The sequence below is a fragment of the Peromyscus leucopus genome, chromosome 4 (genome assembly GCF_004664715.2).
Source record: "Peromyscus leucopus breed LL Stock chromosome 4, UCI_PerLeu_2.1, whole genome shotgun sequence".
NCBI classification, from domain to species: Eukaryota; Metazoa; Chordata; class Mammalia; order Rodentia; family Cricetidae; genus Peromyscus; species Peromyscus leucopus.
In genome coordinates, this window is record NC_051066.1 from 120515508 (window position 1) to 120543054 (window position 27547).

Here is a 27547-nt window from a genome sequence, read left to right on the forward strand (position 1 = left end):
TTTTGTTTTTTAAAGAGAAGTTTCACATGAACATTTCATTTATTAAAATAGTTTCTGTAAACTCTTTCAGAAGAATATACATTTTCCTTGCTTGAGAAGCATTTCAAGGCACCATAAGATGATGGTCTCTTTAAGAACACCCCTCTATTCATGTGTGAAAATTCCATCAGAAAAAAAAATACACATCACACACACACACACACACACACACACACACACACACACACACACACACACACACACAAACCCGTACGTGATCTCAGCCACCAAGAAAACAGACACAGGGTCCAGGGCCTGTTGTGGCAGAATGACTGACGACTTTGGAGTGCATCTTACTGTTGATGTCCTAAAAGAAGAGGTGGACTGAATACTTGTCACTGAAAAGAACCCGTGAAGCAGAGGAGAGGTACGCCTCAGAACCTAGAGTCCGACCGAGTAAACGTGGCACTGAGCGTCTCTCCTCCACTTTCTCTCTCTCTTCACTTTTTTTCCTCCTCTTCACTCAGGGTGGAATTCTCCTGCAGCGGGGCCGTCAGCTTGTTCTGCAGAAGGGCCGCCAACTTTTTGGAAGTCTTTTTGAGAAACGTGCTACCCGGATGGGCACTGTTCACGTGCAAGTACAGGTCCTCCTGGGTGGGGCCCGTGTAGCCACAATCCTCACACACATAGAGCTTGTCCCGGCGCTGCTTGTAGGCATACTGCTGCTGCACACCGTGGATCTTCTTCAGGTGGGACTCCAAGGAACATCGCTGCGTGAAGGCTTTGTAACACACATCACATTTGTAGGGGCGAATGCCTGTAAGGATGAGGGGCAGACAGGTCACCAGCTGGCCATAGCCAAGCCCAAGCTTCCTCTCCTAGTAAACCATGGAAGCTTCCCATAACCAAGATCCTTGACAATGTGAGGAAGGCGGGGCCAGAACCATCTACAAGGATCCCGGCATCTACACAAGCAACCCTAATACAGGTGGGCACCAATGAGGCAGAGCCCAACACTTGACTCTGGGAGAAAGACTTGTATTCTTCCCATTCATCTGCCTTAATGGTTTCATCTTTCAGTGGCAAGATAAGCCATGTTTTCATTTTTTGTACTGTGGGCTTTCCTGGAAAGAGACACGGAGACAAAGATCCTAGAGTAAGTTTACTAGAGAGGCCATCCCAGGAAGCACGGGTCAGGCAATGAAAGAGAAAGACGCGGAAGGGAGGAAGCCAAGCAGGGTGAACTGTGCTGGACATGACAGGAGGCGGTGCAGAACACACTCACAGGCGGTGCAGAACACACTCACACTGTGCTAAGCATTTCAGGGGACAGACGAAATGAAGAACTAGCAGTAGGTGGCTGTAGCTCAGCTGGTAAAGGACTGGGTCTGGGCTCCATCCCCAGAACCTGTATTTTACAAAGCAAGGGGTGGGTGTGGTGGCTGTCAGGTCCACAGGAAACTCCATTTGATTAACGTTAAAATTCTGACCTTTAGAAGTCTTACTGTAACAATAGCACAGTGGGAGGGAAAGAAATTTGAAACATTTCTCATTTGCTCAGAACTGTGCTTGTAGCCACGCTAAATGCGAATGTAACTCATTTACAACTGCACACACCTTTAATCCCAGCCCTCAAGAGGCAGAGGCAAACAGATATCAGGAGCTCAAGGCCAGTCTGGGCTACACCATGAAACCCTGTCTGCAGTTTCTAGGAACCAATGACAGGTGGATCCCTGGCATTTACTGGCCTGCCAGCCTAGCCTAATTGGCAAATTCCAAGCCAAGTGAGAGACCCTTTCTCAGAAAAGGGGGCTGTGGCAGGTCAGGGGCACAGTGAGGAGACTCAGTGACTAAAGTTGTTAGCCACCAAGGCTGACCAGACGATGCCAGAGTTTGGATACCAGAAAGCACATGGTGGAAGGAAAGAAAGAATTGCCTCCCATAAGTTGTCCCCTGACCTCCAAAACTCACACACGGCAAGCACAGGCAGACACACACAGAGACAGACAGACAGACAGACAGACAGACAGACAGGCACACACACACACACACACACACACACACACACACACACATACACACACACACAGGGCTGGGGTAGGGAGAAGACAGAGATCAATAGACACCTGATGTCATTGGCCTACCTCTGGCCACCACACGCTTGTGCTCACACATAAAGATGACTCAGTGTGTTGTTGTTGTTGTTTTTGTTTTTTTTTAAATGAAATGCTGTGTGCAGTGGTGCCTTATAATCCCAGTTAGAGTGTAGGGTCCACCTGGGCTACTCTATATAGAGAAATTCCATCAGATAGACGTAGGGGGACATTTAAATCTAAAATCAACATCAGGTTCAGAAGCACATGTCTGTAAGCCCAGCACCTGGGAGGTGGAGACAGGAGGATCAGGAATTCAAGGCCAACCCAAGTCACATGACTACATAAGAGAGATCTCAATAATAAATAAACATTGAAAAAAAAAATCTAAAAAGGCCTCCCTCACCTCATACATGTCTCTTCCCCTAGCCCCGGCAAGAGTTTCTTGAGGTGTTCTGCTTTATACAAAATAAAAATGCACGGGGTGGCAACGCTTTAATCCAGCACTCGGAGCAGAGCAGGCGATCTCTGTGAGTCGAGGCACCTGGCTACAATGAGCTCCAGAAAGGCGCAAACTAGCAAGAAACCTGTCTCGAAAAAAAAAAAAAAAAAAAAAAAAAAAAAAAAAAAAAAAAAATAAATAAAAAATAAATAAGACATATGTTAAATATATTTTTACATGTATTTAATTGCTCTGGACATGGTCTGAACAAGGACTGGGCTCCGTCTGGGGTAAGAGAGGTGCTTGGGGCATCACAGCAAAAATGCTCACCAATCACCAGAAAGCATATTTTTGGCCAGTGAGGCAATGCAAGCCTGTAATGCTAGCACGGGCCGCATAGTGAGAGGCTGTCTCAGAACCAGACCAGCAAGCAGACTCCAGGTTCCGATGGAGCAGAGCTGAGACTTTGTCCCTTGTTGCTGAGATAGGGTTTCACCTTGTCACCTTGGCTGGCCTCTGCCTCCTGAGGGCTGGGACTAAAGGCGTGCACCAAACTTAGCCTTCCTTATGATCTCTTCAAGGGCTGGAGAGATGACTCGGCAGCTAAGAGAACTGGCTGCTCATCCAGAGGCCCCAGGTTCGGTTCCCACCATCCACATATACAAGAGACCTAAAACCCTCTCCTGGCCTCCATGAGCTCCAGACCTGGGCTGTGTGCTACACAGACATTCAAGTGGACAAAACACTCCCCACAAAAACAAAACAAACAAACAAAAAACTCACATACACAAATAAATAAACAACCTTTCCATACACACATAAAACCTACTTTGATCCTATTCCCACCCCTAACGCTATTACCTACTTTTTATCCTTCCCCATTGCCTTCCTGGTCTCAAATGGTCCACTTTCCACTTTAAAAAAAGCCAGTCGGTGGCGCACACACCTTTGGTCCCAGCAATTGGGAGGCAGAGGCAGGTAGACTCTGAGTTTGAGGCCAGCCTGGTTCAACAGAGTGAGTCCAGGACTGCCAGGGCTACATACACAGAAACCCTGTCTCAAAAAACAAACAAACAAAAGAATAACAACAAAAAAACAAAGCCAACCAAACAAAAACCAACCTAGATTCCACATAAGAGAAAAAACAAATATCTTCCTTTCGAATCACTTATTTAATTTCACAATTCCCGGTTCCATTTTCCCGCAGATGACATAATTCCCCTTTTTTTTTTAACAGCTATATGATACTCCATTGCACGTATATATGCAAGGAATAAATGCTTCTGGTCCTAGGTGTGGAGCTTCCTACTCCAGGGTGACCCAGACGACACTGGGCCTAGCATGTGCAGAACCAAATCACCTTTCCTGTAGGGTTTAACACATAGTCTGCACATATTTTCTATGGGCAGAGCACCCAGCAAGGGCTGAGAAGCCAGGGCTAGGAGATTTTGGGAGCCCTGCACTACCTGGCCAGTGAAGAAAGGGGCTGACTAGGAGGTTTCTTCCAAGAGGATATAGTGTAGGCGCTGACCCTGTTTTTTTTTTTTTGTTTGTTTTGTTTTGTTTTTCGAGACAGGTTTTCTCTGTGTAGCTTTGCACCTTTCCTGGATCTCACTCTGTAGACCAGGCTGGCCTTGAACTCACAAAAATGTGCCTGCCTCTGCCTCCCAGTGCTGGGATTAAAGGCGTGTGCCACCACCACCCAGCATGACCCTGGTTTTGAGGCTGGGTGCCTCATGAGGTAGACACAGGAGACAGACCATAAAAGCTCTAGTTACGACATGTCTAACTTATAAACCTGTCCCCTGCCCCAACGTTCCTGCTTCCTCTTCTGACTCTGTAATCTCATTCCTGCAGACAGACGTCTTGTCAAAAAAGCTCCTTCCTGGGCTTGGGAAATAGCGCTTTGATCCCAGAGCATGGCTGTTTGTCACTCCTTCAAGGGAATGAAGGTAGATTGGTGTAAGGGGGATGGATACTAAGCTCCCCTCCCCCAACACCGAGACCTCGCCCTTCATCTCACTCTGTGGCAGAAGCCCATCTTGTCCTAGTCAAAAGAACAGGTTGGGAACCGAAAGCACCATCTGTTGCCAGACATAATTAACCTACTGACACCTACCTGAGTGGTTCCAAAGTCCAAGGCCATTGAAAAGCCAGGCACTGCACATCTGCCACTCATTAACGGAGTCCACGGTTAATCTGTTAACCCCTCCGCAGCTCAGTCTCCTCACCCACAAAACGCAGAGAGTACTCACACCCAGGGATGGCTGGTCCCAGGATTAACTGGATAGCACAGGCACAGGACCTGACCTGGCCAACACTAAGTATTCAGAGAGCTAGGGCCTCAGTGTTTAGAATCCAGCTCAACACAAAGGAAACACGGCACGGCATGCAGGAATAGGAATCCGCTGCCATATCCCTAAGTAGTATTTGTCTTTCAACTACACCTTTCTTATGCACTATGTATTTCACAACAACAACAAAAAAGGATTTTAAAAAAATGTGGTTCCTAGGTGACTATTAGCGATGTCCCTCGCCGACTGATCTTTTGAATTCTCTATCCTAGGCCTTTATTACCTAGTTAAAAAAAAAAAAAAAAATTTTTTGGGGGGCTTAACAAAGAGCTTTGAGTTGCTTATTCCGAACCCTAGGCTGAGTTCATATGCCACATCTCCAGGTAAATCCCTCACTGCTGGAACTTTCTGCCTGCTTCCCTGCCTCAGGCCAAGTGCTCCTCTCCTGACTCTGATCCGACTGTGAACTACAGCAAGAAGCTTTGACACTGGCCTCCTTGTGGGAGTAGACAGAGGGCCTCCCAGGAAGGGAAGCAGGCCATACCCGTAATCCCAGATTCTTCCGGCCCTTTGGCCAAGTAAGTTCACTCATGGGAAGTTACGTTAGAGACAGACTCACGTTGGGGGGGGGGGTGGAATAGACAAGAAAATTCATGGTGGCATTGTCAGAATTAAATAAAACAGAAGGGGGTGGGGGCGGAGACAACCTGAAAATGGAAGCAAGCCGTTCTATTGGGGAGCTAGAAAAGGTCTGTGCCTCTGTGGCGGAAATTTTGTCGTGATTTCGTTTAAATGGACAGTGATAGAAAGGAGTAAGGTACATCCACTAGGTAGACACCAAGCAAGGCCCAAGGTCTAGTTCCCATGACAGCGGCTGCATGCCTTAAAAACTTCTAGGAGAAAAACAAAACAAACAAACAAACAAATGACAAATCGCTTTCAGAAAGGAACTAGGCTTGTATGGAGGCTTGCTTTTTTTAAATCTTATTTTCAATTTCCCCCACACACAAATATATTATCTTTTTGGCTGAAAAAAAATATAAGTCAAACTAAAAAGGAAACCACCGAGGAGGCAATTCCGCAAGCGAGCTGGGGAGCGGATTCCACACTTCTTCAGCTAGCAGCCCGGCCTTAAACTTCTTTCTGATCTGCATTTTTCCCAATCCAGTCAATCCTTCTCCTTAGCTCCAAACAAAGACACCATTGTCTTCTCTGCTTTAGTCGGGCTGCGGTTTGTTTGCCTTCTGGCCTCTCTCAATGTAGCCCCTGATGGAAGATAAGGCAAGAAGGCCCCTGTCTGGTGGGCAGCCCCTCCCCAGCCCTGACCTCAAATTGGAATTCCTCAGGTTCTCTCTATGGAACTCAGTGCACAGGAAAGGCATGAGCCTCTTACTTCATCTGGGGCTCCAAGGTTCTTTTTAATTTTTTCCCTCTAGCCCAGGTTGGCCTCAAACTCACTGTGTCTGGGGATAACCGTGAAGACCTTGATCCTCCTGCCTCCACTTAGGAGTTTGAGGCCTGCCTGGTCTACATAGTGAGTTCTAGGTCAGCCAGAATTACATGGTGAGAACCTGTCTCAAAAACAAAAAATACCCACAAAATGTATTTATTTTTATTTTATGTGTATGAGCCTATATGTATGTACATGTACCACGTGAGTGCAGTGTCTGCAGAAGCCAGAAGGCATCAGATCCCCTAGAGCTGGAGTTACAGATGGTGGTAAGCTACCATGTGGGTGCTGGTAACTGAACCCAGGTCCTCTGCAAGAAAAACAAATGCTCAGTCTGACATTAACTTTCAGTAATCCTCCTGCCTCAGCCTCTGAGTGCTGGGATTATAGACACGAGCCACCACACCTTGAGAAACGTGAGTTATCATTTTCCAGGCCCAACCAACCCTCTCTTCAAGACTTAGCAGAACCCCACTGATGTGCTTGACCTTGCCAATCAACCATTTGTGATAGTGGACACTTGCTACAGCTTTTTACGTTATGTCATCTGACATCTTCAACAGCATAAACATTCATTTTACCGAACAGGAAAATAAAATAGTTTCAATAAATACTGTATCTGAACAATGAGGTTGGTACCTCAGGGCATCAAAACGTGTGGCTGTACATGCCCACCAACTCCCAGGTGCTGCGGGTCCTCGAACCACACCGAGAAGCGTAGGTGTGGACACTCGCTGTGGAGTCCAGCACGTGTAAGGGTTGGTCAGTTTTTTTTTTTTCACTCAAACACTCTCTCCCCCAAACAAATCATTTTTGCCAACAGGCAGCCACTCTTAGGAAGTAACCTAGCTGGCCCAACTGTAGAACATTCAAAAGAACGGGCTATAAAAACAGATCTGTGCTATTCTTCTCAGGCTATGAACCAAACATGCATGGCTTGTTCCTTTAATTGCTCAGGGCTCCTCTGTCTGTTCTGATGTAGGTGAGCCTGGCTTCTGTGATCCTGTCCCTGACACCAGACAAAAGCAGTCATCTCTGTCAAGTACACAGAAGACAGTGTTGACTTCCCACCCAGACTCACTTCGTGGGCTGACGCATAGCCCCAGTGGCCATGTGAGCTGGTGGCTAACAGCTCCTGGGTGTCTGTCCCCTTCTCCAAGGAATGAGCAATAGCAAGTAACTTTCCCAATGCTCGGGAGTGAAAAAGTCTTCAGCTTTGTCTAATTGAAACCTGTGGACAGGACAGCACTGAGGTATGCTTCAAACCCCAGAGCCGTCTGGGATAGGGCTGAGGCTAGCACATTTTTCTCTTTCCCACTTGCCTTCACTGCTTGACAAGTTCCTCCCAGGAGCCCTCCTTCATAAATCGTTTTAATATAGAGCTGCTTCCAGGGCACAGGATCCAAGACTGTTCAGAACGAAAACTGCCACTCATTTTGTTGTTGTTGTTAATTCTGGTTTGTTTGTTTGTTTTTTTTTTGGGGGGGGGGGTGTTTGTTGCTTGTCTAGAACTCATGATGAGCCCAGGCTGACCTGCAGCTCACAATCCTCCTCTCTTCACCTCCCTAGTAATTAAAGGCATGTACCACCACGGCCAGCTAATGGCACTTTTTTTTTTTTTAAAGTGTGATGGAGGCTTTCCTCTGCATCACTGGGTTTATTCCAGTGAGCCATCATCTGGACCGTACCCTCACTCTCTAGCCCGGTCACACACACAAACCATGCAGAGACCAAGACAGGGTCACGGAAAGAGAACCCTGTAGTTACTTTTTTCTTGGTGAAGCCATACTCCGCCCCGCACCCCCCCCCCAAAAAAAAAAAAAAAAAAAAAAGAATTCCTAATCTTTTCTTTCATCTGCTTGGATATTAATGTAAGACATTTTCAGGTTCTGGTTTCCCTGAACCTTTTTCAGAAAGTTTCTTTTGTATTCTGAGTCTTTCCTTAGATGCCCTCCGCAGTTTCCGGAATGAAAAGAGACGCAGTTGGTGGTGGGTGAGAGGCAAGGTTAGCGCTCACTGTCCGCTCCTGTCTTTGACAAACTTATCAGCATTGCTAACCATTCTCTAATGGAGGTTCCTAGCGTTCCAGCTAGGTTTTTAAAATGCTAAAGCTTGGTCCTTTTGGACTCGATGCAAACATATCCCTCACTTAGCTGTCCGCTGTATTTGTGTTGAGTGTCTGTATCTTTGTTTCTGGCCTAAATACACTTAGAATAGTCAACAGCCGAACTGTGATGTTCACAGCTCAACCAGAGGCAAAGAACAAGTTCTCACTAAATTCTACGATGATCTTTTGGAGCCGGTGAGATTGGATCGCAGGAACTAACACATCGGAGAACTTTCAAATGTTGTTTTTGTAGTGAAATCACGCCAAGGGTAAAGCCCAGGAGCCAATCATAGCCTGGTCTCCTCCTCTAGCCCCTAGCACCTTCGAGGTCAATGACGACTCATCTTTATCACCAGTTAAGACAAATGTAAGCCCCCAGCTTTATGGTCCTTGGAGGCATACCTCCAACCAGAAAGGAAGGCTGGCCATGGAAATGGGTTCAAGTCATTTCCACAGCACTACTACTCATTGATTACTTTGAAGGCAAAAGTTATGATTAAAATTCTAGAAATGTCTACCCATCAATTTCAATTATTATAGTGCTGTCCAATAGAAATTAAGGGGCAAACCACTTTAAAATTTAGAAATTTCTAGAAGGAGCCAGGTACAGTGGCATGCACTTTTAACTCCAGTACTCAGCAGGCTAAAGCAGGAGAATGTAGAGTTCAAGGCCAGCCTACACCACAGGAGATGCTGTCTCAAAACATAAATAAGCAAGCAAACAAATAGAAACAGGTAAGATTCTTTTTTTTTTTTTTTTTTTTGAAACAGGGTCTCACTGTATTCCCAACTGGCTTAGAACTCCATATGTAGACCAGGTTGTCCTAGAACTCACTGAGATCCTCCTGGCTCTGCCCCATGAGTACTGGGACTAAAGAGATTACCTTCAATGAATCATTTTAAACTTTAAAATTTGAGATTGTTTTTCTTATTAAGTCTTCCAAATCAGTGTCTTAAACTACATCTAGCTGTTACACGTCCCAAGGCAGGGGCTCAGCAGCCAATGGCTGTGGTCCAGACTGGTGTGGCCCCAGATTTCCACCTCTGGAGGTGCCTGTCAATCATAGAACTGCTGGTTCACAACCACCCAGGGCTACTCAGTGAGTTCAAGGCCAGTCTGGTCAAATTAGTGAGACCCTTCTCGAAATAAAAAGTTAACACAGCTAGCTAGGATTATAGCTCAGTGTTAGAGAACTTGCCCAGTGTGTTCAAGACCCTGGATTCAATTTCCATTATGTATAAATAAATTAATGAATTAGTCTTTAGAGACTGAAAAAAGCCTGTAGCCAGATTCAAAGGTGGTACAGATCCCATTTATATCATCAAGTTAAAAAATATATATTAATTAGAAGTCCTGACCCCCACTTGGAAAGCAGATTACTGGGAGAGGGTAATGACTTCTAGGTCTAGAAATAGTCTGATTTTTTTTTTAAAACTTGATTTTAATTGCATGCATCTAAGGACTTGTAATTTATGCATTTTTCTAGATATGTAATTTGGAGTTTTTTTTGTTTGTTTTGTTTTTGTTTGTGTGTGTATGTGTGTGTACGTATGTGGTGTGTGTGTGTGTGTGTGTGTGTGTGTGTGTGTGTGTGTGTTTTCTGAGACAGGGTTCTCTGTGTAGCCCTAGCTGCCCTGGAACTTGCTCTGTAGACCAGGCTGGCCTCAAACTCAGATATCCACCTGCCTCTGCCTCCTGAGTGCTGAGACTGAAGGCATGAGCTGCCACTACCACTACCACCACTTGGTTATGTCATTTCAATGGAAAATTCAATTTAAGCTGGGCAGTGGTGGCGCATGCCTTTAATCAGGTGCAGAGCAGCGATCTTATGATTCAGCCAGCCTGGTCTACGTCTACAGAGCGAGTTCCAGGACAGGCTCCAAAGCTACATAGAGAAACCCTGTCTCTAAAAAAAAAAAAAAAAAAAGAAAGAAAGAAAAAAAAAAAAAAAAAAGAAAAGTTTAGAAAAAAAAATTTTTTAGAGGGAAGGTATAGCCAGGCTTGGTGGCAAATGACTTTAATCCCAACACTCCAGAGGTAGAGGCAGGTGGATCTCTGAGTTCCAGGCCAGTCTTGTCTATAGAGTGACTTCCAGGACAGCCAGAGATACACAGAGAAACCCTGTCCCACCACAAACCCCCCCACACACACGAAAAGAAACCCCCAAAAGAAAAAGTATCTTTTGTAGACCACCTCACTTTGTAAAGAGGGGGACACTCTTGCCAGGCCAGGGAGGCAGCTCATGTCACCACTCTAAGAAAAATAAAGCCTAAGAATTAGGAAAGAAAATGGAAGAGACAGGACCTAAGAAGGTCCCTGGATGAGACTGAAGAGCTGAGATCTGTCTAGTGGGAGAACCCTAAATTCTGAAAGAATTTGAGGGACAGGGGACTATGTACACAGTGTGAGAGGCTCAGGACAGTACTTATACTTTAAGATGGGTCGTGTTTGCCTGGCAGTGGTGGTGCACACTTTTAGTCCCAGCACTTGGGAGGCAGAGGCAGGCGGATCTCTGAGTTTTAGGCTAGCCTGGTCTATAGAGTAAGTTCCAGTACAGCCAGGGATACACACAGAGAAACCCTGTTGGGGTGGGGGTGGGGCCCGCGGAGAGGCAGATGGGTCATGTTTAAATGGGATGAGATGGGATGGCATTGATGGAAATTTGATGACAAGCCCCACATAGCAAGAGGCCTCACGTGAAAAGGAGGTGTCTGTATCTACTCTACCTGGAGTAGCAGAATTTTGAGCAGAGAAGTGGCATCCTGACAATTTTCCTCCAGGACTTACTGGGCCAAAGGTATAAACTGGGCCGCAAGTGGAGAAGCCTAGGGGCCCGATGTGCCTAAGATAAAACTAATGAAGCTTGTGACCAATCAGCAGGTTTTGGACTGAGGCAAAAGGTCATCCCCAAGGCTCTCTGAAACACACAAGAGGAGGTCCCTGATCCAGACTGCCTGAGTTGGAAAATGGGCTCAGGGTAGTTCAGTGGTGGAGTGCTTGTTTAGCATGTGCAAGGCCTTGGGTTCTATGCCTTGCATTTAAAAAAAAAAAGAGAGAGGAGGAAGAAGAAAAGTTGGGAGGCCAAGGAAGAGGCCCCGGGAAGCTCAGGGCAGCTGTTCTGCTGCCTCAGGAGGATCGGGAGCCCTGAGTCAGGCTTACTTTAGGAGGTTAGCCAGGCACAGCGGTGCACATCTGTGATCCCTGCACTTGGGAAGCACAGGAAGGAGGACAGAGAGTTCAAGGGCAGGCCACGTGACCAGGCCTCATCTTAAAAAACCGAAACCAAAACCAAACCATGACAGCAAGAGTCCAGTAAGAGGCACAAAAGGTTTGAAGCTGGTCCTAAGCATCTCATTCTGCAGCCAGACTACGGGGGCTGCGTTACCGTGGCGAATTCCTGCGATAGCCTCCCTCGAACCTGTACATCACGTCCATCTTACAGGAGCAAAATCAGGCCATGAGAGGTGGCCTGCATGTCCTGGGTGACAAGGCTGGCAGGTGGCAGAGTCAGGGGGTGAACTCAGCTGGGATAGCCCCAAATGCCTCATCCTGTGTCCATCCTGCTCCACACTGCAAACTTGTTCCTTGGGTCGGGGGTGAGGGTGGGGAAGTGGGGGTGGGGGTGGACAGACCAGAAGTGAGCGAGTCACGTGTGCAGCCTCACCTGTATGTGTGCGTACATGCCTCTTTAGGTCGAAGGTGTCATTGAAGCCCTTGCCGCAGAAGGTGCACAGGTGCCTCTTTACCTGGTTGTGGCACTTGAGGTGACGGTTGAGCATGCGCTGCAGGCGGAAGCTCTTGCCACACAGTTCGCAGTTGTGAATCACGGAGTCATTGCACGTGCCTGTGGTAAACTGGGAGCAGAGAGAGTGTGTGAGATCACAGGGGCTCCCTTGGGAACCCGGCCATGAGCTCTCTCAAGGCTGAGCCTGACTATGGCTTCTGTTCCCTCTAAGCAGGCTCAGCTTTGGGAAAGGTGTGAAGACACTGGTACTGGGAAATGTTTTTGCACAGCATCCTTCCTTTCTCCCTCCGCAGACCTCTGACTCCTATCTCTGCACTGTCTTAGAGCAGCTTTTTTGTTGTTTTTAAAGCAACAAAAGTCCTGGCTGTCCTGGAACTCTCTCTGTAGCCCAGGCTGGCCTCACACTCACAGAGATCCGACTGCCTCTGCCTCCTGAGTGCTGGAATTAAAGGCATTTTACAGCAGCCTTTTAACAGGCACGGGCATGTGATCACCTGACTGATGAAAAAGACATCCCCTTAAGGGAGAAGAGAGGATCCCAGGAGCTAGAGACCCAGCGGCCACCTGGACCATGAGGAAGAAGCAAATGCTGAGGACGGAGGAACAGAAGGAAGGGGTCTGGGTCCTGCTGTCAATGGTTTCCAAAGACAGCACAGTCAACTCTTTTTTTCTGTGCCCCTGAGTACTGTTCCAGACACCAAGAAGTAGAAACAGGGCTGGAGAGATGGTTCAGTGAATAAAGGCACTTGCTGCTAACCTTGATGACAAAGATTGATGACCCGAATTCAATCCCTGGGACCAACATGGCAGAAGTAGAGAACCAACTCCCAAAAGCTGTCACACACCGTAGCATACCCACGCACAATAAATAAACGTAATCCAAAATTTTAAAAAGGAGTAGGGGAAAGATGGAGATGATTTCTCTTCCCCTGAACCTGGGCAGGGCTCATGACTAACGGAGAGCAGAAATAATGTGTTAATTCTGGGATGCAGGACACCTGGAAGCTTCATTGCCTCCTTCTCATAAGCCAGCCTCCATGTCTGAAGCCAAGGAAGCCCAAACTAGCCATGTGGAGAGCCAGAACCCCATGCAGGGGCACCATGGTGCTAGCTTTGCCTAGATGGATCTTCCTACCTAACCCGGGGTCACCACCACCTAGCCGACTGGCCCCGGATAATGCCTTTCAGGTGAAAACTGCCTAGCTGGGCCACACCCCAGGTCCAGACACCCAAAGTGCGCACAAATAAAATCATCACTTGGGAAAGTGACTCGGCCAGGATTTCAGAGCTTTATCATCAGTGAGAGCACGACAAATTTCCAGCCTCCGGACTGTCCCCATTCCCAGTGCAGGATTCTCTCAGCGACATTTGCTGTCTCCCTGGACAAACACTGGATTGACCCTCTGTGGGATGTGAAGCACCACACCTGATGTGCTCAAAGGTCAGTTGTGCCACCAAGTCAGGCCCTGTATACGGTCCATTTGCTCTGCCAGAATTGTCTATAAGAAACCCAAGGACTGGAGCATCAGGGCACTCACCTGCATGTGCAGGTCCTGTGGGTATCCCTAGTACTACCAAAAATAAATAAATAGCTGTGTGGTGGGGGGATATACCTTTAATCCCAGCACTTGGGAGGCAGAGGCAGGCAGATCTCTGAGTTCGAGGCCAGCCTGGTCTACAGAGTGAATTCTGGGATAGCCAGGGCTACACAGAGACACCCTGCCTCAACTAACTAACTAACAACTAACTAAATAGATGAATGAATAAATGAATAAATGGGGCGGGGTTAGTGGAGCGGAAGGCAGGAAGAGGAAAAAGAAATGAGGCTAGACACTAATCCTTGGAGTTCAGTCATCCTTAGCACACAGAGATTGGTAATAGGATCCTCTGCAGATACTAAATGCTTCGGGTGCTCAGGCCACTGATCTGAAACACTGTGGCTTTGGACCCAGTATGCATATCATCCCATAGACAGCTGCATGACTTAAACAGGTGTCTATAGAACCTTGTACCGATGTAAACTCTATGTGACTAGTGTTAGGCTGTACTATTTAAGGAATAAGGACAAGAGAGAAGAAAAAGATCTGTACATGTTTAGCATAGACACTGTATTCTTTTCAAATGGTTGAATCCACGGGCTGTGGAAGTCATGGGTATAGAGGGCTGCCTGTATGTACTTCACTGCCCTTTATTCCAGAGAGCATATTGCATTTATGCTTCTGAAGAGTTCATGTGGGCTCCTCCATTCAAGGCCTTGAGGACAGTCAGCACATGTCCACTCACACCGCTGCCTCCCATTCCTCCATGCCCGAGGGCAGCTCATAGTGTGCCCAGCAGCCGGGAGCAAGTAGAAGGATGCCAAGGAGGCCGTAGGATTCCAGGAGAAGGTTTCCTAGGCAGCTTCCTCTCCTATTCATTCTCGCTGGTTCAGAGCTTAATTTGTCTGAATTAGCACTGAGTGACTGATGGGCTCTATGGTCAAGGCACCACCACCATCAAAGTGGCTTTTTCCCAAAAAGACACCATAATGGCTGGGATGTGAAGCATCAAGGGAGAGGGCTGCAGAGACACCAAGTCCCGCTGTCAAACAGAAATTAGAGGGGATTTAGCTCAGTGGCAAAATGCTTGCCTAGTAAGCGCAAGGCCCTGGGTTCAGTCCTCAGCTCCAGAGGAAAAGAAAAAAGAGAAAAGAAAGAAAGAAAGAAAAAGAAAATGGTGGGAAATAACAATCTGTGTCTGGTTCAGTGTGAGCTGCCAGGCCTGGGAAAGCAGTTACTAGACTGTGGAAAAGGGCAGTGTGTCTACCTTGGGGACCCAATGGGTGGGATCTATTCCAAAGGCAAGAGAGAGCTCGAAGACAAAGGAGGAAAGACTAAATGAGGCCCACTGAGAACTCCAGGCTTCTAAATGACAAGTCTACAGAGGGCAAAGGTCACCTGACTGCGTAAGGAACTCTCAATCAAGACAGAGACAACTGAAGTGTGGTAGTACACTCCTTTATTCTCAACTCTCGGGAGGCAGAGGCAGGCAGATCTCTGAGTTTGAGGCCAGCCTGGTATACATAGTGAGTTCCAGGAGTCTCAAAAAAATGTAAAAATAAAAATAAAAAAAGAGAGGGCTGAAGAGATGCCTCAGGGATGTTAAGAGCACCTGTTGCTCTTCCAGAGAAAGGTCCCACACCCACGTGAGAGCTTACTGTGTGTAACACCAGTTCCAAGGGATCTAATACCTTCTTCTGACCTCCTTGAGCACCAGGCACACACATGATATATGTACATACATGCAGCAAAACATTCATACACATAAAACAAATACATCCTAATTTTTTTTAAAAGAGAGACAATTGGCTAAGGATCACTGCCAATAACTAGTTCCTGTCGTATTATATCACTCCTCATAAGGGAAGGGGTATTTGGTTTGTGGGGGTATTTCATGTGTGGTGCTTTAAAAATTCATTCTAAGCCAGGCAGTGGTGGTGCAGGCCTTTAATCCCAGCACTCGAGAGGCAGCAGACAGAGGCAGGCGGATCTCTGTGAGTTCAAGGCCAGCCTGGTCTACAGAGAAAGAAGCCAGGACTGCTTCACAGAGAAAACCTGTCTTGAAACACCAAAATAAAATACAATAAATAAAAATTTGGTCTATAATAGCAAGAGACTGGACACTAGCTGACTGTCTATTAGTACAGGCTTTAAAAGAAAGGATGGGAACACCAAGCGGTCCAGCGGGGACATCTGGCTGCAACCTCCAGAGAAAGCCGGCAAGGACTATCCAGCCATTCCACAGACATAGGAAATATGATACACACTATTTTAGCTACTAAATTTGGGGTTACTTGCACAGAAGAAATGGATTAACAAAAACAGTAACCGTGGGCTGGAGAGATGGCTCAGCAGTTAAGAACACATACTGCTTTTGCAGAAGGCCTGAGTTCCGTTCCCAGCACCCATGCATGACAGGTGACTCCAGCTCCAGGGCATCTGACACTGTCTTCTGGCCTGAGGGCACCTGCACTCATGTGCACACCACCCTCATCTGCACATAATTGAAAATAAATTGACTGGAGAGATGGCTTGGTGGTTAAGAGCATTGGTTGCTCTCCCAGACGACTTGGGTTCAATTTCCAGCACTCATATAGTAGCTCACAACTGTGTGTAACTCCAGTTCCAGGGGATCCAAGACCCTCTGCTGGTCTATGTGAGTACCAGGCACTTACATGGCACACAGACAGCCGTGCAGCATAAATTCCTCTACACATAAAATAAATACATTTTTAAAAACAAATAAATCAAAATAAAATCCTAAAAATCAGTAACAAACAGATTTTCCCCCAGAATATATCAGCTTTGTCGTACTGCTTGCATTATTCTCCTTGTTAATTTTGGAACTGGAGATGGAACCCAGAGCTTTTGTACATTAAGAACATAGTCTTATCACACAGCTGCATCCCCAGCCCCAAGGTGCCATTTCTCAGTCCCCTCTCCCAGGATGGGCTCCCAGGATTCCTGGACCAGTTCTCCCGCCCCAGGTCCTGTGTCTGCTGTCTGGCCATCTTCATTATGCTCACATAGGTATACAACTAACATCCTCTCTCCTCAGTGTTCAAAGCAGAGATATCCAGTCTGATTTCTTTACTCGGTTCTACAAGTAATAAGTTACATCATAAACCAAAACTTAGACCAAAATTACATCTTACCCATGTTAATTATACAATGGCTGTGGCAGAGCGGGGAGCTAGCTCTCACTAAGCTAAGTGCTGACAAGCATGAAGACTTACTTAGATGCTCAGAACACCTAAAAAGACAGATGGAGTGGTGGTATGGTTGAATCCTAGAGCTGAGGAGACACAGAGAAGGATTCCTCGGGTAGGCAGTCTAGTGGTGACCTCCAGAACAGGGAGAGACCCTATATATCAGAGAAGGTAAACGGTGTCTCTGAAGATGACACCTGGGGTTTCCTCTGACCTCCACAGGCTGTACCCACACTTACATGAACACGCTTGTACCACCCCACATACACTCAATAAACAATCATAGTAGATAGGGGCAAGAAATGCCAAGAAATTGAATAAATATTCAGCTCTGATCATCTGTATGATATGAAATGTCATTTGATATCCTGGATCATACCAGGCGTGGTGGCACACGCTTTTAATCCCAGCACTTGGAAGGCAGAGTGGGGGGGGGGGTAGGTATTTCTGAGTTCAAGGCCAGCCTGATCTATATATACAATGAGTTCCAGGACAACCAGGGCTACACAGAAAACGGTCTTGAAAAACCAAAATCAAAACCCCAGATCACAGTTCCTCTATGTGTAAACATACTAAGTGGTACCACATAGTCCCCTCAGGAGTGTGAGAAGCTAAGACCAGAGCCAGTTTTCCAGCTCCCCAAATTCAACATGTGCTCCACTTCCCACAATCTGAGAATGTAAGCAAGTAATTTAACTCCTCTAAGCCTTAATTTCATCACCCATAAAATATGAATAATGGTATTTGCCTCTTGGGAGTAAATTAAAGATTTAAAGAGAAGAAAGCTACTTATTTAAAAAAAACACAATAAAACAATAAAAGTAAGTTGCAAATTTCTATAATGCTAAAACAAAAGTAACTGAGGGCGGGGGAGGGAGATGGCTCAGAGGATAGTGGATACTTGTAGCCAAGGCTGATGATTTCTGAGTTTGATCTATGGAACCCATATGGTGAATGGTAGAAGAACCAACTCCTGCAAGACATTTACACACACACACACACACACACACACACACACACACACACACACACACACACACACCACACTTTAACCACGGCAAGAAAACATACACAAAAATAATAGGTCAAAATTCCCTGTTCCTTAATCTGCTTTTCAATTTTGCTCTCTCTGATGGGAGAGAGAAATCACCTTTAGTGTGAGTCATAAGCCCCTAGTCCTTCACCCCAAATTCTGCAATCCAAAAAGCTGTGGCCATCGACCTTCTTTCCTGCCTTCCGGTAGAATCTGACCCCAGCAATGTGGAAGTAAACATAGACCCTGTTCCCCTCAGAGTCAGTATCATTCCTTCTTAAAAAGGGTTTGATTATGAAAAAACCTTTTTAGCCGGGCGTGGTGGTGGCGCACGCCTTTAATCCCAGCACTCTGGGAGGCAGAGGCAGGCGGATCTCTGTGAGTTCCAGGCCAGCTTGGTCTACAAAGTTGAGTTCCAGGACAGTCAGGATTACACAGAGAAACCCTGTCTCAAAAAAACAAAACAAAACAACAAAAAAACTTTCTAGATTTAATTTTTAGCCTACGTTTATGGATGTTTTGCCTATATACATACATACATACATACATACATACATACATACATACATACGTGTGTGTGTGTGTGTGTGTGTGTGTGTGTGTGTGTGTGTGTGCACCGCATGTGTGTCTGGTACTCTAAAAGAGTACAGAAGAGGGCATCACATCCCCTGGAAGTGGAGTCATCGAAGGTTAGAAGTCACTTTGTGGAGGCTGGGAGCTGAACCTGGGTCCTCTGCAAGGGAAATGAGTGCTCTCAACAACTGAGCCATCTCTCCAGCCCCCCGCTTGTGTTTGATGCAGAAGTTACTCATGTGTTTAACCACCGGGTGCTGTTTCAGGTCTTCCAGGGGGAGATCTTCTGGAAATGCTCCCTGGTCTCACCTTATCTGAAGTCAAGGCTTTGCCAGGGCTTATTAGTGAAGGAGAGAAACTACCACAGAGGCTGGGAAATGACATCAGCCTGGAAATTAATTCAGAGCAAGATAAAGAGAGGATGAGCGATTCGCCAAGCCTGGGACTTGGCTTGTCTCTGCTCACAGCCCTGTTCTCTGTTGGATCTCAGCTTTCATTTAATAAAAGAAGCCAAATTCCAACTAAGTTCTAAAAAGCAGGCCTCCGTGGCCAAAAACAAAACAAAATACAACAACAACAACAAAAAAACCAAACCACAACAAACCAATCATTGTGTGAGGACTTCTGGAAGTGTCTGAAGCATCCAGGGAGGCAAGCTGGATCTGACACCGGCTTCCCAGGTGTCTAAGATCATTGCCTGCCAAACTGCTAAGGGAAAACCCACCCAGAAGGGACGGCCCTTTATGTTCTTGTGATGCTTCCACAGACCTGGCCACTAAATTAATGCCCCTCTATCCGCAGGAGAATCTTGAGTCCACAGATACTCTCTGGTGGCCATTTGGGGGCCGCTGTCATATGTGTTAGCTACACCCACTTGCTCAAAACATGCTAAATACATTTCTCCAACTCTTTTGGGCCTCCTGGGTCCATGTACCATTCATTACCTAAGGCTCCTCAACTTCTGCACATGACAGAATGGAGCACCTCCTCAAAGGAAGAGATGATAAAGAGAATGTCTCATTAGCCAGAAGTGGAGCTAGAGAGATGAGATGGTTCAGCAGTTAAGAGCACTTACTGTTCTTGCAGAAACTCAAGATTCAGTTCCTAGCACCTACAACTAACTGCCTGTAACTCCAGTCCCAGATGATACAATGTCCTCTTCTGACCTTTGTGGACACCCGCACACACATCATGCACATAAACTCACACAGGCACACACACATATACATAAATAAAAATAAGCAAATAAATAAGCCAGCCTTGTAGATAAATAAGTAAGAAACCAAAACTTGCCCAGTGGTGGCGCACACCTTTAATTCTAGTACTTGGCAGGCAGAGGCAGGCAGATCTCTGTGAGTTCAAGGCCAGACTGGTCTACAGAGTGAGTTCCAGGACAGCCAGGGCTACACAGAGAAACCCTGTCTAGAAAAAACAAAGAAACAAAAACAAGACTCAAGGAAATGGGACTGACCTGTGGAAATATGGCTTATAGACGCCAAGTTGAGATTTTGAATGTCTATTCCCCCAAAATTCTGTGCCTCCATTTTCCTCAAGACAAGGATATAGATCTGGCCATTTCTTATCTCATATCATGGTAAGGAATACTCTCCATATTCCTTAATCTAAGATTCAATAAAGGCTCAAGTGTCAGAGCTACATGTTGACTATGGCAAGGTACTACTGTAACACTGAAATGATGCTTTACTGAGCATAGCCAGGAACAACTATCAGGAGCTTATCGAAAACTCTCTGGTTCCACAGTTCTTCCCCTGAAAGGGAGTCTGGGCCATAGAAAGTCCCCATAGTTTATCCTCCAAATCTTCATTCACAAAGGAAACCAAGTCTTCATGTTGGGTTTTCTTTGTTTTTTGTTTGTTTGTTTTTTATTCTGTTACTTTTTTTTTCTCCAAGACAGGGCTTCACTGTGTAGCACTAGTTGTCCTGGAACTCGCTATGTAGATCAGGTTGGCCTCAAACACACACAGATCCGCCTGCCTATGCCTGCCTCTCAAGTGCCTGGATTAAAGGTGTGTGCCACTACGCCCAGCTAAGCGTTTTTCTTTCTTTCTTTCTTTCTTTCTTTCTTTCTTTCTTTCTTTCTTTCTTTCTTTCTTTCTTTCTTTCTTTCTTTCTTTCTCTCTCTCTCTCTCTCTCTCTCTCTCTCTCTCTCTCTCTCTCTCTCTCTCTCTCTCTCTCTCTCTCTCTCTTTCTTTCTTTCTTTTTTTTTTTACACAGTTTGCCTTGCCAGAAACTACTGTCTTCAGCTTCCCAGTCGCTGGGACTACAGGTGTGCATAACCACACCAAGCAGGCTTCAAGCATTCTTCTGCCTTTCCTAACAAACTACCCCTATGAAACCAAACAGAATGTGAGGGAAAATCTGTCTCTACCAAAATATGTCTTCTTGCCCGGTGGTGGTGGGATCCCAGCACTCGGGAGGCAGAGGCAGGCCAATCACTGTGAGTTCGATGCCAGCCAGGTTTACATGCTAATTCCAGGGTAGCCAGGGCTACACAGAGAAACCCTATCTCAAAAAACCTAAAAACAAAAACAAGAACAACAAAGAAATATGTCTTCTGAAAGTCTCCTAGGGTATGGCTCAGTGGGAAAGCATGTGATTAGCATGAGCAAGGCCTCAAGGTCAACACTGGCTACAGCTAACTGATGAACAGAACTGGATTATCACTATTTTGCAATACCAAAATATTTATGCCCTAAGCACCAATAGCTCCTATCATCACAGAAAGGTAACAAACACGCGCTGCCTCTTTAGGGAACCCGACCCTTCACCCTGTCACACACACTGTAACATAGTCAAGCTGAAACTCAGTAATTGATCAAGCATACAGAGCAGTGCTGTCCCATACAGCTTCTATGATGGGAAATCTTCATCTGGAACTGGCCAATTCAGCAGCACTAAGGACTTTCGCTTTTAATCCTATGTGACTTAAGCTACCTGTGACAAGGACTACCCTACCCTGTTGGATGATGTACCCTTATCCCTAAAATCCACTTGGAGTTAACAGAGACTGAGAAATGCCCACGGTGACTAACTGAGCAAAATCCAGATTGTTGGGACCTCTACAAAGCGAATGACCCACTGCTCCAACAATTAGCTTTCAAGTACATAAAAAAAGGGAGGGAAAAAAACATGTAAATTAAAAGCAACTAAAGGCCATGCCAAACGTCAATCACGTTGTGTGGACATTACGTGGACCTGATTAAACAAACTGGAGGAGGAGAGTAGGCATTTACAAGCCATTTAACAATGTGAACACATAATTCAAGTGGGTGTGATTGGGGCACATTTGGAACCACTTATAATTGAAATACAGTCAGTCATTGCTTAATGATGGATCCATTCCGAGAAAGCTGGGTTAGGCAATTTTACCATTGCATGGACATTACAGAGTGTATTTACACAAGCTGAGCTGGCTAAGACGTCACACAGCATTATAATTTTACAGGATCACAGTTCTATGTATGGCCCGTAGTTATGTAGAACATGACTAGTATATCTGGAAACTGCTTCAGTGGGAAGGTGGGGGATGGAAGCCAGTAAGGATGGGCTGAGACCAAGTGACAGATACCTATTCTTTTGTCTTTGAAACTCTTCATAATTAAAATTGTAGGAGAAAAGGGCACCTATTTGACACATACTGTCACCACCCACTAGAGAGCCAAGTGAAAGGTGGACTACTTTTTCTTTTTTATTGAGACAAGGTCTCACTATGTAGCCCTGGCTGACCTGTAACTGCATATGTAGACCAGGGTGCCTTTGAACCCACAAAGATCTGCCTGCCTCTGCCTCCAGTGCTGAGATCAAAGGCGTTCGCCACCAAGCCTGGCTGTATACTTCTTCAGAACTCACAAGGGAGGGGAAGGCCAAAGGAAAAGAGAACAGGTTAGGATGGGGTAAGAACAGAAATTTGCCTGCTAGTTCCTACTTGCACCAGGGACCTGCCAGCCATAGTGAGTCAACTCACAGAGTTCACTTTAGATTACTTAGACTTAGAAGACTTAGAGACAGAAGGCACCTGCATTTCCAGGGTTTGTCTAGCCCACAGTTAGAGATCTACAAATGAGGTCCTTGATTGGACCCAGATGTATGCATCTCCCCACCACAACCTGTTTTTTAAATTACTGAAGTCTTAGTCTTAAAGAGATCACGTCACAACCTGCCCCAAAGCCCACAATGGAAGGTCAGACAAGCAGGGATGAGCTACATCTTCCCAACCTGGTTTCAAGCCTTCTTCCCAGACCCACTCACCACAGCCAACACAACCAGGGTGTCAAACCCCAGGTTCCTGCTGCAGGGCAGGGCATTAAGAAAACCTTCACCAAGGGGCTGTCGGCTGCCTTCCTGTTGGGCAGTTGGTGATGGCTCAAGCGTGCTAATGATTCCCCACTCATTTTTTTTTTCATGTAACTCACACAGTTCTTCACAAGGAGGCTTTGAGGAGCAAGATGTTAGTCAAGTCTTCCCTTCTCAGAAGCCTTCCAAAGCTGCTCCTCTGCCCGTGGAGGAACACTCTTCTTGGCTTGGCCCTTCAACCCGCTCTCATCTTGTCCTAAGCTTCATTTCCCACTCCACGCTGCCAACTCCGCCCCTGATCCTAACGGGTACATTTCCTATCCTTTGCTCCCCAGAACATTGATTCCTTACTCAAGCACAAGGCTCAGCCCACATCACCCTAACACCACTCACCCTCATTTCCACAGCCCTCCTATCCATATCAACAACCCTTTCCAACTCAGCAAGCACATCTTGGCTGGTGCTTCCGGTTTGGTCCTCATTCTCCTCTACGGAGATGCTGCAGGTGTTTCCCCCACCAGACCAGAGAGCATCATCCATGGTTAATGAGCATACACCGGGCTGCATTCCACCTCACACTGAAGTAGGTAGAGATCATGCACACTTGAATACGTTTTACAAATAAGGAAACCGAAGCCCAGAACAATGAAGAACTGCTCAAGCTCACACAGTTCTGAAGAACTTACAAATGCACGTCTTTGATACTTAATCTCTACTGCCAGAGTGTTCTGGAAGGAACACACGGAGTCGGAGTGTTTTATCTCTTGGCTGTCTTGTACACAGCAGACACAATGTATGCTGCTGGATGTTTTGTGTCGTGTGTAGTCCGTCCGTGTGTCACCCCCCCCTGCCCCGCCCCCCCCAGGCTCACACTTGCCCTTTCTTTGGTCCTACAAGCCCACTGACCAATGTGTGTCTTCAAGTTTTAAAACGAAGCCATTAAAGCAGTACACATGGCTGGGGCCGCAACTCAGTTATATAGTGCTTGTCTAACATGGAAGGTGGGGACGATCAGCTCTATGGGGGCAAAAGTATGCCATGCCATGAATGGACCTCATCCTTGAATGGCTTTCTTCCTCTTCCACTCAAAAAATCAAACCTGTTTGCTTGTTTGGTGTTTGTTTGTTTGTTTGTTGAAATATGGTCACCCTATGCTGCCCTCTCTGGAACTCCATTATGTAAACCAGGTTGGCCTGTAACTCACAGCGATCCATTTGCCTCTGCCTGCTGAGTGTTGGAACTAAGGGCATGGGCCACCCCACCAGGCTAAGAAACTAATTCTTAGAGGAAATTCTTTGAGTTCTGTATGCCTTATGAAATAGTCACACAATGTGCTAAGAGATGGGCAATTTGATCAGCCATTTGAAAACTGCTAATACCAGGGCAGATATTTCCAGAGGCTTTGGTGATTCTCATACCAAAATGTCTCCACTGCTGGCCTAGAAAGGCCTTCAGACGCCTTCGGTGAATAAATACTCCCTAGGAAATGGAAAAGTGTGGGGAGCAGGTTGCTTGCTAACGGTCTGCAAATATGCCCGGGCCCCTCCCCCACCACAGAGGCAATTTATCTTGGAAATGACTGGTTTATTGACTCCCTTAATCCAAAATTCCAACACTTGTGTCTGCCTAAGGCAGAAAATAGATCTTCCAGAATCTCATGAGACTGGCTTTCTCTCTTTACCAAGATGGGGATGGAGGAGGGCAAACTAACGAACTACTGTCCCTCCCCAAACAACCTCACAATTGTCTTTCTAGCCAGGTGATAAATATGCAAGTGGGGCACTTTGTAGTATTTCCCAAAGGGCAAGAGCTATCCACTTCAGGAAAACGTTTCCCTCCCACTTAACCCCACCTGGCCCAGAAGCCTCCAGACTGCTCACTCCAAACCTTAGTGCACTCTGTGAAGTATAGTACCCCAGCTTGCAACATCCTAGAGTCTTTCCGATGCTCTGGCCTCAAATCCTAATTCAGAACCAAATGCGCCCCGGCCCACCCCGAGGGGCGGGCGCGGGGGGGGGGGCAGGAAAAGCTGCTTTCTTTATCCCCCATCTAACCCCTGGATTCACCCTTCCCTCCCCGCATCGGCCTGGGGGCCTAGGTAGCCGATACTCTGGGGCGCCCTAGAATTACGGCGCACTTTGTATAAGGTGGCACTATAGCCCGCCAGGCTAGGACCTGGGGTTTATGCATAAAACAAGCCGCCTCCCCTCCCCCTCTAGCTAGCTGTGAGTCAGCGGGGCAGGATTCCTTAATCCTAGGGGTAGCGGATACCTTTGAACAGGTGGTCATGGAAGTTCCACCCAACAAAGCGCTGATGGCCATCCAGATAAGATGTTGCCTTCTATAGCTTTTGAGGGGCACAGACATTCCAATCCACTAGGGGAGGAACGCTGAAGAAAAAACTCTGCTGGTGAGCCCTTTTATCTTTTACCCACTAATTTAATTCTTGAAGATTTGAGAGAAAAGGCAAAAACTAAAGTGCCTCGCACAAGCTTCCCGTCTAACAGGCTCCACCAGGGCACTGGAAATAGCGGTGACTGCGAGGCCCATTGTGTCCCAAAAAAACAAGGAGGGAAACAAAACTCTCAGGATTTCAAGGTGCCAAGGACTGCGTCCCAGAGCGCATCACGTCTAAGACTGCGGGTCGCGCTTTTTCTCCACCCGAAGTCTCGGGCCGTCTTGTTAATAGTCTGGCCTTGGACACAGGGTGGGCAGCTGAACCTGGGTAGTTGGGCTCGATCTTAAGTGGTTCCCGAAGCCACTGCCAGCGTCAGACAGGGCCACCACTCTGGGGGTTGGGTCCGCTTAAGATGTTGGCAGCCCGGGCACTGTGGTGCAGGGGACAGGTCGCGCGGAGCCTGGCTGCCGCCCAGGGGGCAGGTGCAGGAGTGACGGGCCGGCGTGCGGCGCCTGGGCCCCGGTGCGCGGGCGGGCGCGGCAGGGAGGGGCGCCGGGGCTCCGGAGCCGGACGCCAGGGCGTGGTGCAGGTGGCGGCGGGGGCAGAGTCGACACCCTACCTTGATTTTTGACCTGGCAACCGGCCGCTGCATCGCTGCCAGGTGTCCATCGGGGCCTTCGGCGTCGTGGAGCTCTGGGGTTTCAGGCTCCGGTGCGCGCGGGGACGAGCTGCTCTCGGTGCCTCCGGGCTCCCCGGTGCTACTGCTACTGCTGCTGCTGCTGCAACCGCTGCTACTGCCGCCGTCGCTGCGGCAGTCCTCGGGGGGGTCGGAGAGCAGACAGCCCAGGCTCACTGTGGAGGAGGGGGGCCGCACCCCAACACTCAACCACACGCGGCGTCACGCCCGGGCGCCCACGGCAGTTTGACCTGCGGGCGGTGCCGCCGCCCCGCCCCGGACCTGGGCACCACGCCAAGTGGGCGACGTCCCGAGGGTAGACGAGTCAACCGGGCGATCAGCCCCTCGAACTAACTTAGGGTGCCAGGAGACCGGTCCTCAGGCCACCCCAGCGCCCACGAAGCACCAGGGGCCATGCGCCGCGGAGAACCCCGCGCGCCAAGTTTCCTCTCGCGCCCGCGGAGGCGGGTGTGCCCTCGCTTTGCCTCGTTCCAGAGAGGTTAGCGGACCTTCACGTGCGGCTTAGAGGACGTAGGGTGCAAGGGAACCCCCAATGCCTTCCACCACCTTCCAGGGCCAGCTCGGCCCGCGCTGCAGCCAACGGTCCCGCCGCCCCGCAATTAGCCCTGTCTAGGGAGAAAGCACCAGGCGTCCCAGGTTTCCCAGCCTGGTCCTCGATCCCCCTCCCTCAAGACCCCCCACGACCCCAGCCGAGACGGGGAAGGGCTGGGAACGTCAGCCCTGGTCTCGATCAGGAGGGCCGCGGTCACCCTGCCCCCACCCGGGAGCCCCGCGCCCAGGCCGGGCCCCCGCGCTCCTCACCTGGGATGTAGGTGTCTGCCCTTTTGTCATCCGGGAGCTCATCCCAGCTGCGGACCGAGACTCCCGGGCTCCTCCTCTTCACCAGAAAGACTTTGGGCATGGTGGGATCCCCTCTTCCGACTGCGGCCCCCTCCTCCCCGCTGCTCCCCGCTAGTGGCGGTGGAGGCGCCTGAATCCCCTGGCTCCCGGAGCCCACCTTCCCGCCTTGTCTGCCCTCTTCCTGCACCTCCCGCCGCGCTGCCCCGGCCTTTCCCCTCACTCCGGGTGACTCGCAGCCTCCGGGCACGGCGACACCTATGCCTTAAATCGCGCGTGAGACCACGCCGGGGAAAAAGTTTCATAAGGTGGAATAGAAAAGGCACCAGGAAACTTGGGAGTGAGCATGCGCCCTGCAACATAACGGTGTCAACAAGCTCGCTACCTGTCCGACCGGTTCCGGCGGCCGGGGCTGCCTGATCCAGCCCTTCCTTAGGCATGAATGTTTGCAAAAGAATTTAACGTCTGATTCTTCCCCCCTCCTCTTTTTAAAAAAGGAAGAACATTTTTTAAAATAAACCCTCTGCCTCATACCTCCATCACATGCACTTTATAGGATAAACTCTTAAAACAAGCCCCAGGTCCACTGCCCCGGGCACCCCTTCTACGAGTTGGGGTCTCCCATGAATTGGCCCCCACCTCCGAAGTGGATTTGTCTCTGTCAAGCAAGCCAGAAATTGGCTCTGGACCTTGTGGGACTGTTTCCAGGCTTTCTCATCCTCGGTGGTCGGATGTGGGAGGGTCCTCAGGACGCTTGTCAGGTAAAGGGAGGGGGGCTGAGAGCTTCGGTTTCCTATCATCTGGAACACCCCTCAATAATAAGTCTAAAAATCTTGC

General features: G+C 47.9%; 1 protein-coding gene across 1 annotated transcript; it reads right to left on the minus strand.

Moving 5' to 3' along the window:
- Positions 1 to 27078, minus strand: Ovol2 (ovo like zinc finger 2). The gene is made up of 4 exons (XM_028893263.2): positions 26675 to 27078; positions 25796 to 26028; positions 12031 to 12220; positions 1 to 796 (listed from the first exon to the last, which is right to left on the minus strand). The coding sequence occupies exons 1-4, from the start codon at positions 26772 to 26774 to the stop codon at positions 480 to 482; spliced, it is 840 nt and encodes a 279-aa protein (XP_028749096.1). The 5' UTR covers positions 26775 to 27078; the 3' UTR covers positions 1 to 479.
- Positions 27079 to 27547: the final 469 nt, after the last annotated feature.

What these genes read in the sequence shown, in the direction of transcription:
- Ovol2 (XM_028893263.2), bottom strand. Translation starts at nt 26,774, where the DNA reads ATGCCCAAAGTCTTTCTGGTGAAGAGGAGGAGCCCGGGAGTCTCGGTC. An exon ending in GGCAGACACCTACATCCCAG is followed by an intron (nt 26,029 to 26,674) that starts GTGAGGAGCGCG and finishes CCTCCTCCACAG; the next exon opens with TGAGCCTGGGCTGTCTGCTC. An exon ending in GCATGTACGCACACATACAG is followed by an intron (nt 797 to 12,030) that starts GTGAGGCTGCAC and finishes TCATCCTTACAG; the next exon opens with GCATTCGCCCCTACAAATGT.